Source organism: Zootoca vivipara, chromosome 13 (assembly GCF_965207765.1).
Source record: "Zootoca vivipara chromosome 13, rZooViv2.hap1.1, whole genome shotgun sequence".
Lineage (NCBI taxonomy): Eukaryota > Metazoa > Chordata > Lepidosauria > Squamata > Lacertidae > Zootoca > Zootoca vivipara.
The window spans coordinates 50,280,151-50,298,919 of record NC_142596.1 but is presented as its reverse complement, the minus strand read 5'-3'; the positions used below and the strand labels follow the sequence as shown (position 1 = coordinate 50,298,919).

The 18,769-nt window shown below is 42.8% G+C and overlaps 1 protein-coding gene across 2 annotated transcripts in view; it reads left to right on the top strand.

The window, feature by feature from the left end:
- The window catches only part of MAD1L1 (mitotic arrest deficient 1 like 1), a 482,869-nt gene that overhangs the window by 183,881 nt on the left and 280,219 nt on the right, over window positions 1-18,769 (top strand). For both annotated transcript variants that reach the window (XM_035130662.3, XM_088656937.1), the window contains exon 12: window positions 3,032-3,172. In XM_035130662.3, coding sequence (XP_034986553.2) covers window positions 3,032-3,172 — 141 coding nt within the window. The remainder of the gene's footprint in view (window positions 1-3,031; window positions 3,173-18,769) is intronic.

Here is an 18,769-nt window from a genome sequence, read left to right as displayed (position 1 = left end):
AGAAACTTCTTAATCAAATAAGCCATAAGCAGTGTACATGAAACTAAAACAATTATAAATATAGAAATAAGATTAGCATTAAAAAATAAAAAAACAGGATTATATACCATATTTTTCTGTCTATAAGATGCCCCCCCCCATGTATACGATGCCCCCAAATATTGGACATTATTTTTAGGGGGGAAACCTAGTCTTATACACAGAAAAATGCAGTAATTTTTGTAGATTTTTGATAGGCTTACTAAAACTAAAAAGCTTTAACAAGCACCTGGAACAGCATAAAGAGGGTCCCTGTCTAATATCAGTAGGAAAGGCACGGGTGTCCCCACACTGGAAGATTGACTTCCCACAGATGGTACTTGGAAGAGTTCAAGTTCTACAGACTGAAGCAATTTTCTTAAGGTTACCTGGTCCCAAGTTGATAAGGGCTTTTTATATACAAATAATAAGAGATTTAGAAAATCAGTAGCCAGTGGTAGAAATGAGGAGTTGCACCACAGCTTTCTTTGTAGCTTTTGGGCCAACTGCAGGGGAAGGTCCATGTGGAATGTATTGCAGTAATACAATCTTGAAGTTATGAACACCTGGATTTACATAAGACCAAAGGCTTGTCTAGTCCAGCATGTTTTCTTACAGTGACCAAGTGAATCGGAAACCAGCAAGCAGGGCATGAGCACACCAACACCCTTTTTGATGCCTTTTGCTGTGCTTTTATTTTAGGGTGTCACCTTCTGGATAATTGCGGCAATCCATGACCATTTTTAAAAAATCAGAATCCCAATTTTGATCTGGCTGCTAAGAGACATCTGGAGAAGCAGTTTTTGTACTGCTAGTTTGAGAGAGCTGGTCAGATTTTGTGGGGCTGCAGCACTAGCTAGCGTGGAGTTGTACCTCAATAAGACTTGAACATTTGTATCAAATCTGAAGTTAGCCAAGATACATTACACCATTAATGAATGATAGCCCTTTTATTTGTTTGACAGCTTATAATAAAGTCTTGTCAATTCCTCCAAGCATCTGTAAGGGGCTATCAAGTATTTGATTTCAGAAAACAATATATTTTAATATATCCCTGAAGCCCGCAGGCTTGAGATCTTATGGTATAAGTGCCCACACTGAGCAGGCCATGTTGCACTGCCTTTCCTATGCATAGCTTCCTTTTTGTCAACACTTTGAAGCAAAAGGAGTAGTTGGTGATGCCGTTTCGTTTAGTCCACTGTGAAAGCCGTCTCCTTTCCTGTCCTCCTTCATTAACTCAGTTTCTCCAGCCTGAAGCTGTCCTTTGGTTCCACTGATGAGCCATCTCCAGCATTTCCAGCTTGACCTTTCCATACCAAGAGTGTTTTGAACACATCAGCAACATTTCTAGCAGGTATTCCCACCTTGCTTTTCGCACCGCCTTGAGTTTACATGCTCTTCCTCAGCCTTTCTCAGACACCAGGTTATTAAGCACCTGACATTTTGACAGCCAAGTTGGAGGTGCCCCAGAATCCATATGCTAAAGTGTGTGTGCAGGGTTATGTGCTGGCCTCATAAGTACTATTTCTGAAGTGCAACTCTTTCTTTTTGGGGGGTGGGGGTGGGGGACAGCAGCTCCTTTTGAGATCCTGTCTTATATAGACAAAATACGTCAACAAGTTCTCCTGTGAAACTTCACCCGCGAGAGTGGGTTTATGGGCAACATTTTACAGTGCTGCTCAGTTAGCAAGCATTGACATATTTATGTCAACAATCCATAGGACTATAGTGAGAGGAGAGAGTTTAGATAAAAAAAAATCTTTCCTGGAATTTAGTAGTGTATCCATTTATTTTACTGCAGCCAGTGAGCAGTAGAGGTCAATCACAACTTCCTGCCATGTGTACCTGGAGCTGTGAGGATACCCTGTTAATGAGTGTTAATTTGAGAGTGGGTACAACCAGTGAATCAGCTAAATCTGTAAGGTGAAAGCACTCCAGACAAATTATTAAATAAGCTCTGAGTCTGCAACAATCTCTATTATTCTGCGTGTGTACTATCAAATTGTGAGTGGGATGACTTAGTATCAGGGGACCACCAGGGGTCAGCAGAGAGCCAAGTGAGGTGGCACAGGGGGTCCCTGATGCTGAGAGCTCTGAGCGACACCAGGGCAGTCCAGGAATGTCATGCAGTAGCGACAGGCAGGCACAGAGTCCCACGGTGGAGGGGCTCTCAGACGCTAGAGAGTCTGAGCAGCATCTGAGTAGCTCAGGAACAGAGGGGGAGTTGGTAGCCCCGTCGCCTCAACAACGCAGGGGACTTAAACGTAGGGAAGAAAGGAGGAGACGAGCTGTTCCCAAACTACTGTGTTGGAGGCATTCCCGCAGAATGTCACTTCCGGGATCTGAAAGCGACTGCATGGACATGAGAACTTTTGCGCCGTCTTGCATATCTGTATAATAAAACGTTGTAATATACAGATGCTGGAGTCGGGAGTCGTTACTTGTGGGAGGGTCGTATGATCAGCTCCATCACACTTAGTACTCACAGTTGGTCTGTATCATCAGATACAGCCTCACTGGATGCTGTGCAGGAGTTCATTTTACCTTTTGTTTTCAGAGTAGCATGTTGCTGCTTTTCGGGACAGTCATAGTCACATAGGCCAAATAGTTTTCAAGAAGCTATTTCTGTTTGAGCTCTGAGTTTTTTTCTACTGTCACTATGTATTTGTAGCATGGAAGAGGTTGTCCGCATATCCCTCTGCAATCTACGTGCTTCTCTAGCTAAACAGTTTATTTAATGCAAATGTGTTCCCCTATTTCAATATATTTGTTTAATTATAATTGTTAATACTGGTGGGAATGGAATGCAACAGAACTGAACAGTGGGGAAATGGCCTAGTCTCCAAGGAGGAACGGGAATGAATTATACCAGCTTCAACGCAGCCTGAATTTATTAATTAAATTGTCTATTGTCCTTCATCCGAAGATCACAGGGTGGTTTACAACATAAAATAATGAATGGAGGTTATAAAAAGCTAATTGTGTTTGTTTTCCTTTTTGTCAATTTCAACAGGCACGTGATGGAATGAGAGGAATTCTGGATTCCTATGACAGTGAGTTGAACCCATCAGAACATACTCCTCAGCTGAACCTCCGTGTGCGGGAGGCAGAGGACATGGTACAAAAAATGCAAGCGCACTGTGGTGAAATGGAGGTAATGTGGAGTCACCATATTCAGTTGCTCTTTCTGCATCTGTTCTCTATCTGTAAAGAGGAGGAATAGTGACCTACCTTGTCACTAACACAAACACAGGGTGGTTGTGTCCATCAATGGCTGAAAGCAATAAGGCTCCAGCATGTGGATAGGGAGCATGCCAATGAATACCAGTTGCTGGAAACTAAATGTAAAGGAGGGCTGTTGCTCTTCAACTAGAGGCACTGTCCTGGCTGCTGCCTCAAAACACACAAGCAGAGTTTCTTACATTTAAGGTAGAAAGAGATCCTTATTCAAGCAATTAATGGGATAGACTCAGCAGCACACACAAGGCTCAAGACGGCGCAATATGTTAATAACTGGATGGAAGTGACAAAGATATCCCAACAAGTTTCCATGCCAAGCCCACCAAGCTTTTAAAGACTATGTGTGGGGTGCTCCCTTGCAACATTGACTCACCCTGCAAGGAATATCAGGATTGCAGATGTGCTGTCTTTCAGGGTGGGTGGGTCTGCTCCCTTGCATGAAGGTGGTGCCTGTTTCTAGTTGACAAGATTGCATCCTCGTATTTTGGATCCTATCCAGTCCAGTTCTATTTCCCCACTCAGCTGCTCAAAGTGCCCCCCACCCCAAACTCTCCACAGGGGCTCTCTGCTCTGCTGAAAAGTTGAGGAGGAGAAATGGCATCTTCGTAAGGAGAGAGGAGGTCCCGGCCTCCTCCACTTTAGGTTCCCATCATTCAGCGCGCCCTCTTTCCTCCTCCTCCTCCTCCTCCTCCTCCTCCTCCTCCTCCTCCTCCTCCTCCTCCTCCTCCTCCTCCTCCTCCTCCTCCTCTGTCAGAGCTTACCAACTCAAGCTGGATCCCAACAATGTGGTGAGGCTCTTGACAGGCATCTGCTTGACCACTATGGGAAGCAGGGGTCTTGTTTGATCCAGGTGGGTTCGTTTGTTCTGAACATTTAAAATAATAATTGGAAAAAATGTTAAAACATTTAAAGCTGGTATGCATAAGCTATATAGTCAGTCAGTCAGTCAGTCAGTCAGTCAATGTTTATTACAGCAAACAGCCAGCATATCAAAACAGAAATTCTGCATAATTCTCTACATAAGCAATAAAAACGACTGATATGGGGTTTTAACAGTCAATATACTAATTAAATGTACAGTACTTAAAATACAGGTCCAGAGGAATAAAACACCATAAAAAAATAAGAGATTTAACTAAAAACTAGCAGCAATATCATCGTCGGAGGGCAGGACAAATTGTCATAATATGGTATTCAATAAAAGAGATTTACGTTTTTAATAGTTAAGGTGCAAAATTTGGCCACAGAGTAGGATACTGAGCTCAAAGAATCTTCCAAAAGGAATTTACGTAGTGTTTCAGGGGAGAATTCCAGATAATATTGCAAGGGTTGTATATTTTGATAATAGGGGTAAAATGACTCGCGCTCATTCTTCACTATATAGCTATAAGCTATAAGCTATATAGTATAAATTTGCCAAAAACAGAGCAATATATTTTGGAGAGGGATTGGAGAAAGGTAGATATATCTATCAGTGTGGTCTACTTGTTCTGTTGTTATGAGTCTATACAATGATTTATTTTGAATAGAAGCAAATTAGCAAAGGTTTTACTCAGTCTTCTGGGGGCAGGGGCAGGGAGATGAATCAGTGCAGTTTCAGTTTCTGCTTTGAAGCCTTTTAAAGCAACTTATCATAGATTTCCCCTGCAGTGCATACTTTATTTAGTTTTTCAAAGTTATCCGTTACTTATTGGGGTGGCTTTAATACTCTATTCATTCAATTTTGGTAAGGTGAATGGAATGTTAGGCTTCCAGGTTTCATTGTTAGCCTTCCACATTTCACACCTTTTTGCTTATGGGAAAATCTCTTTTTCTGTCTTCTTTGTTTTGTTACTGGTCTGTTCAGTCTTTTCTGAAGGAAGCATGTGGAGAAAAATATTTATTTTTAAATAAGAAATGCTTTTAAAAATTCAATTGAATCTAGCAGCTGCTCTCTGTTAGACAGAACAATACCAGATGATAATGAGCTGCTGGTTGCTGATACAATATGGTGATGATGGTGGGGGAACTGCGTGGGAGCAGTAGGGAGTCTGGGCATTTGTTCCCAACATCCAGTATCCAGCAAACGGAAAACTCAAATTTACCTATAGGGTGTGCTGTAACACAGACAACAGAAATCTCAAACAGATGATTTCCCAAATGTCATATTTACTCTTTTGCCTTAGTCCAGCTACCCTCTTACCTAACATCGACTCATTCTAAGCCAATTGATTTCCCTTCAAGCCTTTTTTGAGCAAATGTCTCATTGAACACAATTGCTGCCTTTCACACTTCTCTGTCTTCCTTTCTGTCACTTTCCCCAAATTTATGTTCAAATAAATGAAGATTTCATTTGCTCCCTGATTTATTTTTCTACCTTTGTATAAAAAAATATTGTTCTCTACATAATGTGATGCCATGAGATCCCTTGAGGAAGTAGGTGAAACCATATTCATTTAAGTTGGTGTGGGAACATGTGGTGCTCCATATGTTGTTGGACTGCAACTCCCATAGTCCCTGACTAATGGCCACATTGGCTGTGGCTGATAGTTGGAGTTCAATAACATATGGAGGGGCGCAGGCTCCCCACTCCAAATTTAAGTAATTTAGATATTTTCAAATATAAAAGCTAACAGACACACCAGCTTACTAATAGATGTTATCCTCCTGATGGAGATTTCAAGAGGTTTCACCTTTGTGCAAATAGAGCCCTGGACCTAAGGATTCCATGAACAAGGGGTTATGCCAGCCTGGTCAGCCAGGGCACCTGTGATGATATTGGTTGTATTTGTGCTCCATTAACACTGAGAATGCTCTTCACAAGCAAGCTTTACTCCTTGACGTAAGTTCGTGACAATTGTTTTGAGAGAGCACTGTTAAATTTAGGCATGGGAAGGTTAGCACCAGTAACACAGCGTCATAAATGTAACTCCATTAATAGTCTTTTCATTACAACACATTTGGCTCGGCAGGAAACATTAATGAAGAGAGATTTGCCAGGGAGACTCATGCTGACACCTTCAATAGCCCACAACATCCTTTTATATTGAGAGATTTATACTATCTAGGAGCTCCATATGTACTCTAATCAGTTATACAGGCCCAGCAGTTTTCACACATCAAATGCCATATGTTCTAGTTTTGTTCTCCCATTTTTTGGGGGTGGGGGTTCGAGTGGCCTGAAAACCTATCAGCCAAGTATTCTCCCCCCCTTTCCAGCCCCTAATAGCTGTGGCACATCTGCTGATCCTGGCATCTGGACAGGGCCAGTGCCTGCAGTAATCACAATAAAATAGATCTCCACAAAGTGTTAAGCCTCTTCTCCTGTTGGTATTCAGAATTTACACATGGAGATGATAAAGTATTTATCTGGGCAGTTTACAGCTTTTTTTCACATTAGGAGCCTGCCTGCCAGTCATTGCTGAACACATTTGCAGCACCTTGTTTCTCCTTGCCCTTCTCCTGTTATTTCCTGCCCTTCCTCCCAAAGGAGCCATTTTTCTTTTCTCAGATTTCTTCTTAGGCAAATCTCAAATTCCATGCAGCCTATCCTTGCATTGTATGAACTGTAACGGGGGATTCATCCATTCATTGCAGGTATTCATTAGTTGGTTTTCAGGGCTAAGCCCTCACAAACCAACCTATAAGGAGAAATAAAACATAGAAACTGTGGTAGAGTGTGAAGCACTGAGTGGACACAGACAAATAGTAGCAATACGGATAGAGACCACCAAAGTTCAGGTGTTCACACATGAAATAAAACACATAAAAAGCATATACAGACATATATGAAACAGATTTCTGAGAGTACCCTTTTGCTTGAGCAGCCTCTGACTAGAAAGGTTTGATTATTCAATTATTCTTAACATATTTAATTGTATTATACAAAGCTGTGGTGGTTTGTGTAAATGCGGGAAGCTGCATGATTCCCCTTGCCCCTTTTAAACAATAAAACCTAAACAGTGATGCAGCTTTGCGTAATTCTCTTTGAAAGCAGTTCTAAATTTTAAGTGTCCTGGGCCTGGCCTATATTCTGCACAACTAAGATTCATGAGGTTGTGAGTGAGTGAGGCCCTAAAAGTAGATCACAATACTCAAACATGTTTATATGGGAGGAGGCTGTATGGAGATGCTCTGGTCCCAAGTTGCTTGGGTGGTAAAGATCAAAATCAGCACCCTGAAGAATCAAGTTGGCACTATAAAATGAGAGTAATCTAAGGTTCTGCAGAAAGAACTAGATGCACAATTATAAGATGAGGGACAACTGGCTTACTAGCAGTACACGTGAAAAGGATCTAGGGATCTTTGTGAACCACAAGCTTAACATAAGTCAACAGTGTGATGCAGCAGCCAGAAAAAAATAATGCTATTCTAGGCAGCATCAACAGAAGCATAGTGTTCAAATCAAGTATTAGTACCACTCTATTCTGCCTTGGTCAGACCACACCTGGAATACTGTGTCCAATTCTGGGCACCACAGTTTAAGAAGTGATCCAAGGGTCTGGGAACCAAGCCTTATGAGGAATAGTTGCAGGAGCTGGAAAAGAGGTAATTGAGAGGAGATACGATAGCCATCTTCCAATATCTGAAGGGCTTTCACATGGAAGAGGGAACAAGCTTGTTTTCTCCTGCTCCAGAAGCAAGGACCTAAACCCATGGCTTCAAGTTACAAGAAAGGAGATTCCAACTAAACATCAGGAAGAGCTTCTTGATGATAAGAGCCCTTCAACAGTGGAACGGACTCCCTTGGGAGGTTGTGGACTCTCCTTCCTTGGAGGTTTTTAAGCAGAGTTTGGATGGCCATCTGTCATGGGTGCTTTAGCTGAGATTCCTGCATAGCAGGGGGTTGGACTGGATGGCCCTTGGGATCCCTTCCAACTCTTAAGATTCTATGATCAGAGTCTAGTAGTTCCACTTGAAACCCAGGCAGCTACATTTTAGACCAGCATACGTTTTTGAGCTGTCTTCAGTGGCAGTGCTGCTTAAAACTCAACCTGTCCCTGGAGGCAGGTATCCATGACATTCTTTGCTACTTTCAGGCTTCTTTGCTCACCCAGCAACTGATTTGGCAATAGTACATTTGCCATGTGTGATACTTCAGCAGGGCTAATTGGTTAGCAAACACATGCTTATCTAGAAGAGGATTTTAATGGGTCTTTCCCCTCCACACCCCCTTTAAACTCCCTAGTGGTTTTGTTCTCAGTGGATCCTCTTGTTCTCAGTGGATCCTCTTGCTGGGATTAAAAGTCTCTCAGAAATGATTGTCTTAACTGCCTTTCCTATGGGTTATTTGACTTTAAGACTAAATAACAGCTCTTAGTTGTGTTGCACTTCTTACCATCCCTTCTCAAACCCCTTTTGGTGCCTCATTTGAAATCTTAAACATGTCCCCTTCTTAAAGTGGTCTTGTCAGCAATAACAGTGGTGCATGTCAGCATTTGTAGAAGGTTTTTTTCCTCTCCCCCCCCCCCAACCTGGCAGTTTGGCTCAACTCCTTAAGTCTACCTGACTGTGGGAGACTAGCAGATGATAACAGAGCCTGGCTTCTATAGAGGATTTAAAATTGGGTTCTTTTCCAAGGAAGGCTTGGAAGGAGGAGATAACTAATGTTCATTTACTATTCATTCACATTTTGTCACAAGGGGAGACACAATTTCAGTGTGGAGGCTGAGTGCTTGAATGTGGCTGTGTTGGAGAGTGTTCCCATCTGTATCTGGTGATAGACTACTGACAATATAGATGCTTTTCCATAAGGAAGGTAGGAGGCTTATTTGTCATGACTGCAAGCCTTCAGCTGGTCCCCACGAGATGGCAGCAAAGAAAGACTTCTCACTGAGAGAGATGCCTTTTCATCTTGCACGACTTGTGCCTAGTTATAAATAGCTAGGTATATGAGAATTCTATGGGATGCAAATAGTCTTGTAATCAGAAGACTCTTTCCCATGTTACGCATTAGAGCAGAGTTGGTCAGTTGGCTTCAGCTTGTGGGGCTAAATGTTACCCAGCTAAACTTTTCAGGGGTTCTTCTCTACCTGACCGAAGTGTTGACATTTTCTCTACTGCCCTGAGCACTTTGGCTAGGGAGGAATCTGCTTATAATAACAACTCTAGCATCACTAGTGTAAAAAAAACAGCAACTTTAATGTGGCAGCATCTACACTTTGGAACTCCCTTCCTGCTGACACCAGGCAGGGACCTTTGCTTCAGTCTTTTTTGGTGCCTGCTTAAAACATTTTTGTTTAGACAAGCCTACCCAGACATAAGTTTAACCAAACTGCGGGAGGCAGTGGAAGACAGGAGTGCCTGGCGTGCTATGGTCCATGGGGTCACGAAGAGTCGGACACGACTAAACAACAAAATCCAGACATGTAGATGTTGTTGTTTAGTCGTTTAGTCGTGTCCGACTCTTCGTGACCCCATGGACCATAGCACGCCAGGCACTCCTGTCTTCCACTGCCTCCCGCAGTTTGGTCAAACTCATGTTCGTAGCTTCGAGAACACTGTCCAACCATCTTGTCCTCTGTCGTCCCCTTCTCCTAGTGCCCTCAATCTTTCCCAACATCAGGGTCTTTTCCAAGGATTCTTCTCTTCTCATGAGGTGGCCAAAGTATTGGAGCCTCAGCTTCACGATCTGTCCTTCCAGGGAGCACTCAGGGCTGATTTCCTTAAGAATGGATAGGTTTGATCTTCTTGCAGTCCATGGGACTCTCAAGAGTCTCCTCCAGCACCATAATTCAAAAGCATCAATTCTTCGGCGATCAGCCTTCTTGATGGTCCAGCTCTCACTTCCATACATCACTACTGGGAAAACCATAGCTTTAACTATACGGACCTTTGTCGGCAAGGTGATGTCTCTGCTTTTTAAGATGCTGTCTAGGTTTGTCATTGCTTTTCTCCCAAGAAGCAGGCGTCTTTTAATTTCGTGACTGCTGTCACCATCTGCAGTGATCAAGGAGCCCAAGAAAGTAAAATCTCTCACTGCCTCCATTTCTTCCCCTTCTATTTGCCAGGAGGTGATGGGACCAGTGGCCATGATCTTGGCTTTTTTGATGTTGAGCTTCAGACCATATTTTGCGCTCTCCTCTTTCACCCTCATTAAAAGGTTCTTTAATTCCTCCTCGCTTTCTGCCATCAAGGTTGTGTCATCTGCATATCTGAGGTTGTTGATATTTCTTCCGGCAATCTTAATTCCGGCTTGGGATTCACCTAGTCCAGCCTTTCGCATGATGAATTCTGCATATAAGTTAAATAAGCAGGGAGACAATATACAACCTTGTCGTACTCCTTTCCCAATTTTGAACCAATCAGTTGTTCCATATCCAGTTCTAACTGTAGCTTCTTGTCCCACATAGAGATTTCTCAGGAGACAGATGAGGTGATCAGGCACTCCCATTTCTTTAAGAACTTGCCAAAGTTTGCTGTGGTCGACACAGTCAAAGGCTTTTGCATAGTCAATGAAGCAGAAGTAGACATTTTTCTGGAACTCTCTAGCTTTCTCCATAATCCAGCGCATGTTTGCTATTTGGTCTCTGGTTCCTCTGCCCTTCATGGATCAATGCCTTGTCGTGGCGAAGGGGCTTGAATAACTCAGAGAAGCTATGAGCTATGCCATGCAGGGCCACCCAAGATGGACAGGTCATAGTGGAGAGTTTTGACTAAACGTGATCCACCTGGAGAAGGAACTGGCAAGCCACTCCAGTATCCCTGCCAAGAAAACTCCATGGACAAAGACAACAGGCATGTAGATGTTAACATGTTTTTATCTCTTGCTGTTAACATTAATTATCTTTTAAATGTTTTTAATTACTTGTTTCTAACTGATTTTTATTTATAATGTTAATATTTCTTTTAAGCCACTTAGAGAATTTGCTACATAAAAATCTTGTTAAAATAAAATAAACAAAAAATAAAACTCAAGTTAACAACACTTTTGCAGGAAGGACACCCTCCCCAAAAATAGGGACAATAATTTATTGGGATAGTGACCAGAAGGACAAGGCTGTCCTTGGTAAACAGGGCCAATGGGAGTGCATACCTTTTTCGATAGAGGTGCCTGATCAAAGTTGCTTGGCGTATAACAGCAGTTGTCAGCAAGTTGCCCTGCAGATGCTGATGGGCTACATCAGGCATCCCCAAACTGCGGCCCTCCAGATGTTTTGGCCTACAACTCCCATGATCCCTAGCTAACAGGACCAGTGGTCAGGGATGATGGGAATTGTAGTCCAAAACATATGGAGGGCCGAGGTTTGGGGATGCCTGGGCTACATCTTCATCCTCCCTGACTATTGGGCCTGCTGGTTGGGACTGATGGGAGCTGTAGCCCATAACATCTGGAGAGCACTATTTTTCTTAGCTCTGGCATACAAACATCATGGAAATAGGTGAGTGTGTGGGAGGGGGAGATATAAGGAGAGAGAGAGATAAGGAGAGTTGAAAAAAAAGTAGACAAGAAGCCTGTAAGCATCCTATATAATAAAGTCCCTGTGTCTCTGCGTCCAGTCCCTGTGTCCCTGTGTCCACGCTAATGCACATGTGCCCCACGGACACAGGGACTGGATGAAGAGGCAGGACGCACTCTCTCTCCCCCCCAACCCTCTGCCTCCCGTTTCCCTGCGGCAGTGGACCAAGATGGTGGCATCGGGCTCCAATGCCGCCATCTTGGTCCGCCTCCTCCTCCTCCTGACAACTCTACCTGGCCCGTGGGAGGAGCGGCGGGGCCGCGGCCTTCCCTCCCTCTCTGCGCTCGACTGCGGGACACGGCGGGAGAGCGATTTTGTTTAATTGCGTTCCCGGCGCGCCCCGCGGCCGAGCGCAGAAAGGGAGGGAAGGCCGCGGCCCCGTCGCACCTCTAGCGCCCGTTTTCTTAACGGGCTGAATGAGACTAGTTAATGCATAATCTCAAAGAACCAGAGTTTGTTAAGAGAGTGGCATTCTCAGTGAAAAAAGAGAGGAATACAGAATATTATTTCATACAGATCACATTAATGCCTTGCAGAGGGCTACTGTTTGATGAGCTGTGTGTAGCAAATGTTGGCAAAGGGGTCTGTACCCATAAGTTTCTCTCTGTGCATAATAAAGAGAGGGATCTTCTGCCTCTTGGTTACCAGTTGTCCACTGGAGAAAGCCAGAGGGAGAGAGAGAGAGAGGGAGGGAGGGAGCTGTGAGTACAATTCATTATTAACTGAACTCTTGTGTGCTTGCTGTGACTCAACACTAACTCAAAGTTCCATCCCAGAAAAAACATTTCAGAACTCTGTGTCTATATCAGCCAGTTTCTCTGAATCGCCGAGGATTAGCTAATTGTTCTTCAACTGATAGGTCAAGTCGGTAATGACTAGATCTCACCTGGGTCAGAGGGGTATCATCACCAATTGCTATTTTTTCTTTTGCTTATTTAGGAAATCAGACATAGGAAGAGAGGATAAAGAGATGGTGTGTGTATGAATGAGGTCCCCAAAGTAGCTCTTGTGAGACCATGGTATACTCAGACACATCTATTGGCGCATCCCCCTTCCATATTTCTAAGTTGATGGTTTTTGGGCCTTTTTTGTGGGGAGTTGGCTCTGTTTTGTGAGTGTTGCCTGATATTTTGTCGGCCTTTCTCAGTCTTCTCCCTTCCCCGAAACACTCTGTTTTGGAGTTACACTGCCTATCACTGGTGGGGATACCTCTAACTGTACTGACCGCCTGCTTGCTGATTAACCAAGTGCGTTGGAGTGCTCATTTCAGAGGCGGATTTAGGGGAGCACAACCAGTTCAGTTGCACTGGGCACAGAGCCTCCTGGGTACCACAACTATGATGCTGAATGGAAGGCAAGAGGGGTGTGTGTGTGTGTGTGTGTGTGTGTGTGAGAGAGAGAGAGAGAGAGAGAGAGAGAGAGAGAGATTTGTCACACAGGGTGCCACTGAAATTCCAAGACCCGAAGGTCTACCCCTGCTCCTTGAGTGCTGGGTGGAGAGACATTCCTGCCTCATTCCCGCCCCCTCTGGCACAGTAGGTTGCGGGTTTGGATTGCTCTACCTATCATAAATCCTCCCGGGTAACATGAAAACAGGAACTTGTCATAGCACTATGCCCATGTCTAAATTTGAGTATTTTCCTTTATTGTGGGAAATTGAAGAGAAGGCTTACTCATGCTCTGAGATGCGGAGAATATTTTTAAAAAGCAAATCTGTTTCCTAGCACCTTGTGCCTAAATCACCAGCAAACACTAAATTGTAGATTAATATCTATGCCATTCCATAAAAACATAACAGGGTCTCAGGGAATTCGTCTGGCTCTATTCAGTTCTTTGGGTTTTTCCACTTATCCTTTTGGCTTAATCAGTGTTAAAGTCAAACAAGCTTTGGTTGCTGCAAAAGCTTTTTAGCAAACAGAAAGGCTTGTGGTTTAGAGCAAATCCGCAGTCATTCTGCGGACTCGGCAATGCAGTTTCTCAAATTTTATTTTATGCTAAATAAAACAAGTAGTACTATTGAATGGTGCATGTGCTGTGAATATTACTTTTGATAACAGCAGGAAAGAGATGGGTTGCGTGAGACTTCAGGTTTGCACATAGTACAGATTTACATGTTCAATTTATTCAGATAAGTGTTCACACCTTCGTGAATAGAGCATTGTGATGCTAGGTCTGTCTGTCTGTCTCTTTGTGATCACTTGTGGCCGAGTAAGATTGTCTTCTGTGAACGCAGTCTTAGCAGTGTGTCCGTAAGTGACCGTGGAGGCCAATTCTGGATCTGCACATCCTTCCACAGTGGGAACATAGGTTTCTGGATGGGAGTTGATCACAATGAGGATTTTCCAAATGTGCTAAGGCATCCCATGGAGGACACTAGCCTGGAAGTACAGGTGTATTACGTCAGATGGCCCAAAGCTTGGACTGCATCTGTCCACTCCTTCTCCCAAGCTCTTTATTTGGGTCATCATGTATTAAAGAGCATTGTGCAGAAAACTCAGTTTTCACTGGATATAGTCCCCCTGTCATGAAGATTTTATTTATTCATATCCTGGCCTTCCTCCTAAAGAAATTGAAGGCAGCAAACACCAACAAGCTAGATATTTTTATTTTATTTAGTTTTGTTTCAACACCCATTTTAAAAACCACTAAGAACATGACATTTAAAAATAATCACTACCGGTACTAACATTTTTAAGATTGCAGGTTAAACTGCAATAATTTTAAGTTCTTCTTGATGTTAATAACAAGGGAGACGGATGTACCTTACTGAAGAGGGCAGCGAGCCACCACCAAGACAACCCTGCCATGCCAACCAGCCAGTAGCCAGCAATATATGATATGGGGTTTCCCAAACTCATTTTGGGATACAGGGGCATATATACTTCAGTTGTTTAGGTTGCTCATTCAGCTTTTGTTTTCAGACTTTCAAGGGAGTAAGTAATCCAAAGAGGCACAAAGCAAGGATCCCCACTATCTCCCTTTTTTATTCTGGCTCTAGAGCCCCTAGCAATCTGAATCCGAGCATCCACAGACACCAAGGGAGTAGAAATAAAAGGCAAAACATATAAATTAGGGCTCTTTGCAGATGACCTAATGGTCACAACATCAGACCCCTTAAACACAGCAATCTCCCTGACCAGAGAACTCAACACATTTACAACGGTGTCAGGCCTACAAGTAAACTTTGCAAAATCAGAAGCCATGTGCTTACTAATATCACCAAGATAAAACTTTGTCACACCAAGTTCAGATACCTAGGGGTACAAATAACCAAAAACCTCAACAAATTATACTTTCATAACAAACCCCTGTGGCGGCAAATAAACAAAGACCTAAAGAGATGGAACACTATGAATTTCACTCTCTCAGACAAAATGGCAATGATCAAAATGATCACCCTCCCAAAACTAACCTACCTATTCCAAACCCTCCCAATTTGGATCCCCCCCAACCCAACTTCAAAGATGGCAGGGAAAATTACACTCTTTTATCTTCTCACATAAAAAAACCAAGAATAAGCACCAAATACCTACACTTCCCCACCTCAGCAGGAGGATGGGGCATCCCCAGCATAGAAACATATTACAGAGCCAACCAAATACGCCATATAATCCCATACATACTAGAAGATGAGACAAAACAATGGATACACCTGGAAAGGGTCTCAATCGAAAGTATCTGTACAGCATACCCATTCCTCCCAAACAAAGGAAATTTCCCATAACACTTAATAGGTACACACAAACCATGCTCAAAGCATGGGAAGCAGAAATAGGCAAACTATCCCCAACCCCATCCCCACTAATCCCCTTGTCTTACCACCCATTATTCCACCATGCAGCACAAAACCTCCAGATAAAAATCTGGCAAACCAAAGGCTTTATAAAAATGACAAACCTCTGTCAACACAAGAAATACAGGATAAACTAGAAAACACCCAAATACCCTGGTTAGCACAACACCAACTACATGCCCTCTTAAACAATCCAGCAGTAAAATCAGCAGCAACTAGGCCTCTGACAACCTTCGAAAACCTCCTCCTAAGGACAAAGGGACATGGCAAGGGGATGGTATCTGCAATATATAAAATACTACTACAAAATCCCACAAGTCCCCTAGACACAATCAAAAGACAATGGGAAGACGATATAGGCTACGAGATTAATCCCACTCAATGGACCAGAATGTGGTCTAAACCCCCCTTTAAATCCATATCAACAAAAAAGAAAGAACTCACTCTGAAACTCACCTACAGGTGGTACCTAACACCAAGAAAACTAGCGCCAATACGCCCAGGAACCTCACCAAAATGCTGGAGAGGCACATATTTCCACATGTGGTGGGAGTGCCGCAAAATTCAACTATTCTGGACAACAACCATACGGGAAATAAGTAAAATAACCAAGTAAACATTAGAAATGGTCCCAGAATTGGCCTTACTAAACATTTTCCAAGACAATAATGCCCAAATACATTACAAAGAACTCATAACCCACTTACTCTCCACAACCAGAAGCACCATAACCAGACACTGGAAAGACCTCAGGAGTAAGCATGGATCAATGGTACCAAATAGTATGGGAAACAGCTCTACTAGAAAAATTAACCAATAAGCTGAAACTGACACGGGGACAAATAGAAGAAGATGACTTCACCCCAGTATGGTTCCCCTTTATCACATACACAGCCCAACAAGACAATGACAAAAATCCACCAACAGCATACAAATCAATATGGCTAACTTGGTCCAAAACACTGACCCACCCCACTCACACACGAAACAAAAACCACTACAGCCAACCACAAATGAACAACCATACCCTAGGCCAACCCCAATCTCTCTCAACACCAAAGGAACACAAGGGAACAACAGAGAACCTGCACAAGCAACGCTGACAAACACCCCCCCCCAACATATGTTAAGTAAAATAGAAACACCGCCACCTGACCCCCCATCTCCCCCCATCTACCTCTGTCCCCCTCTTTCTTCCCAATGTCTCAACTAATGAAACCAATTTGTAAAAATGTTATGAGAGACATTATATTTCTTTAAATCAAGAAAATCTTTAAAAAACAACAACAAAATTATCAAGGTGGTGACATATATGTGAATGGGAAAACCCAAATTTTATTTTATTTAAGTAACATAGTATGTGGGGGCTTCAGTCTTTCTAGATCTAGAATTTCTCTGATTCATATTTCTGTGAGTGAAGGCAGAAGTGTGCCCAATGAGAGATAGCAGTGCCATTTATTTTCCGTAATGCAAGCACAATGCTTTAGAATTCATTTCTGTCTGGCCCTCTCTCATATGCACATCTTGGATAGTAAAAGGGATACTTCTGAATCTATAAGAAGTCGAAGTTCATTGCATCTTTCATAAAGTTCATTACCACTTCACAACAGCTCCTTGATTTCACATTCTCTCTATATTATTGTTGTTAAGGTCAGCAGTAGTTTCCATTTACCAGAGTGATAAGCTTCACTTGCTCTTGGAATTTATTTCCATGCCTGAGTGTGGGAAGGATCAAGGGTGGAAAAGAGATCACCTCCCAAGATGTATCCACATGTTCTCAACCAGGCTGTGATGTTCTTAAGAGCTGTTTTATGGCATATATCCAGAAATCTATATTAGCCTCTTAGATACATTAGCCTGTTTACCGTTGGCTGTTAATTATGTCTCTGAAACAGGCAGCCTTCAAGTTTGAAGTCATCTTTCTTTGACTTCTATGTTTAGACACCTTAATGAAGAGAATAAATGTGAAAAGTGGAGACTTGAAAATATTTAAAGCATAATGCATTTGCTTCTCTCATTTACTTTGCAGTAGATTTTATTGTCTGTCTGCTCAGAGAATGTAATGGAGAATGCAGTGGAGAATATAAAACTTACAACTTGATTGACAGGATCCAGCTTCTAGTTGACAGATCCTCATCATGTGTGATTGGGTTGTTGGCTTCAGGTAATTGGCATGCAGAAAGCGGTGTGATAGACTTTTGCTGAGCTTCCTTCAGTGACACATGAATATCATTGGCTTGATGGTGCATTGCTTTGGGGTTGCCTTATCAGTGCTTTAAATGTAGATCCAGTAAGATAGCCTTGCAGGCTGCAGGGCATTGTGTGAAAACTGTGAGGACATCAGAAATAGCTTCAACATATTGGGAGATACACCAGCTCCACCCCCACCCCAATCTATTTGTTTGTTGCATCTTCTTCCAAGTAATGGAGAGTGATGTGTATGGTATCCGCTTACATCCTCACACCAATCCAGTATGGTAGGCTAGGCTGAAAGATGGTAACTTGGCCCTGTGAGTTTCATGACAGAGGGGAGAAATGAATCTGGATTTCCCTGGTTGTAGTCCAACTCTCTAATAGAGTCTTGTCTACTACAACATGCCTATTTTGGCTTGTGTGTTTTTCTTCTGCTTGGAAAAGGAGTTACATATACCCACAAGTAAGTCTTATCTATACATGAAGCACTACAAGTGTTTGTACACAACCTTGCCTGCTTAGGAAAAAATGCTGAGAATCCAGAACTATATTTGTAGAACTTGCATCTTTCTCCAAAATCGGCACCCGTGTCAGTCTTTCCAGTGCAAAATTTTTAGATGTAGTTTCTGACAGAGTTGAACGCAACATGGGAAACATTCCATGACCCTGCTAGTCCCGAGTCTGTCTTCTCCTTTGTGCCAGTCTCTAGACACAACTTTATGTCAGCTCCATCAAAGTGCTGGTCTCGAGTCAGACTACTCTCTTTTCACAAATCAAAGTATGGGATCACAGCTTAATTTAACCTCTTATCTCATGGAGCACTTCACTGTGGCAGAATTCTAATTTCCAAAGCACCTGGTATTGTGTTATGCCTGATAATGCTACTAGCTTAGACTTAGAATATGTCTATTTACTGGTGCTCTGCATTATAACTAGCCCTTCCATTTTTTCCTTTAGAGAATTTAAAACCATATTACCCCATTTTCAATATCTTTTGCAGCTTCAAACAGAGGTGTGCACGTTTATTTGCACCCTTCTAGCAATGTTCTCTTTCCCAGCCGAACTCACCCCCGCCCCACCCAAAGGT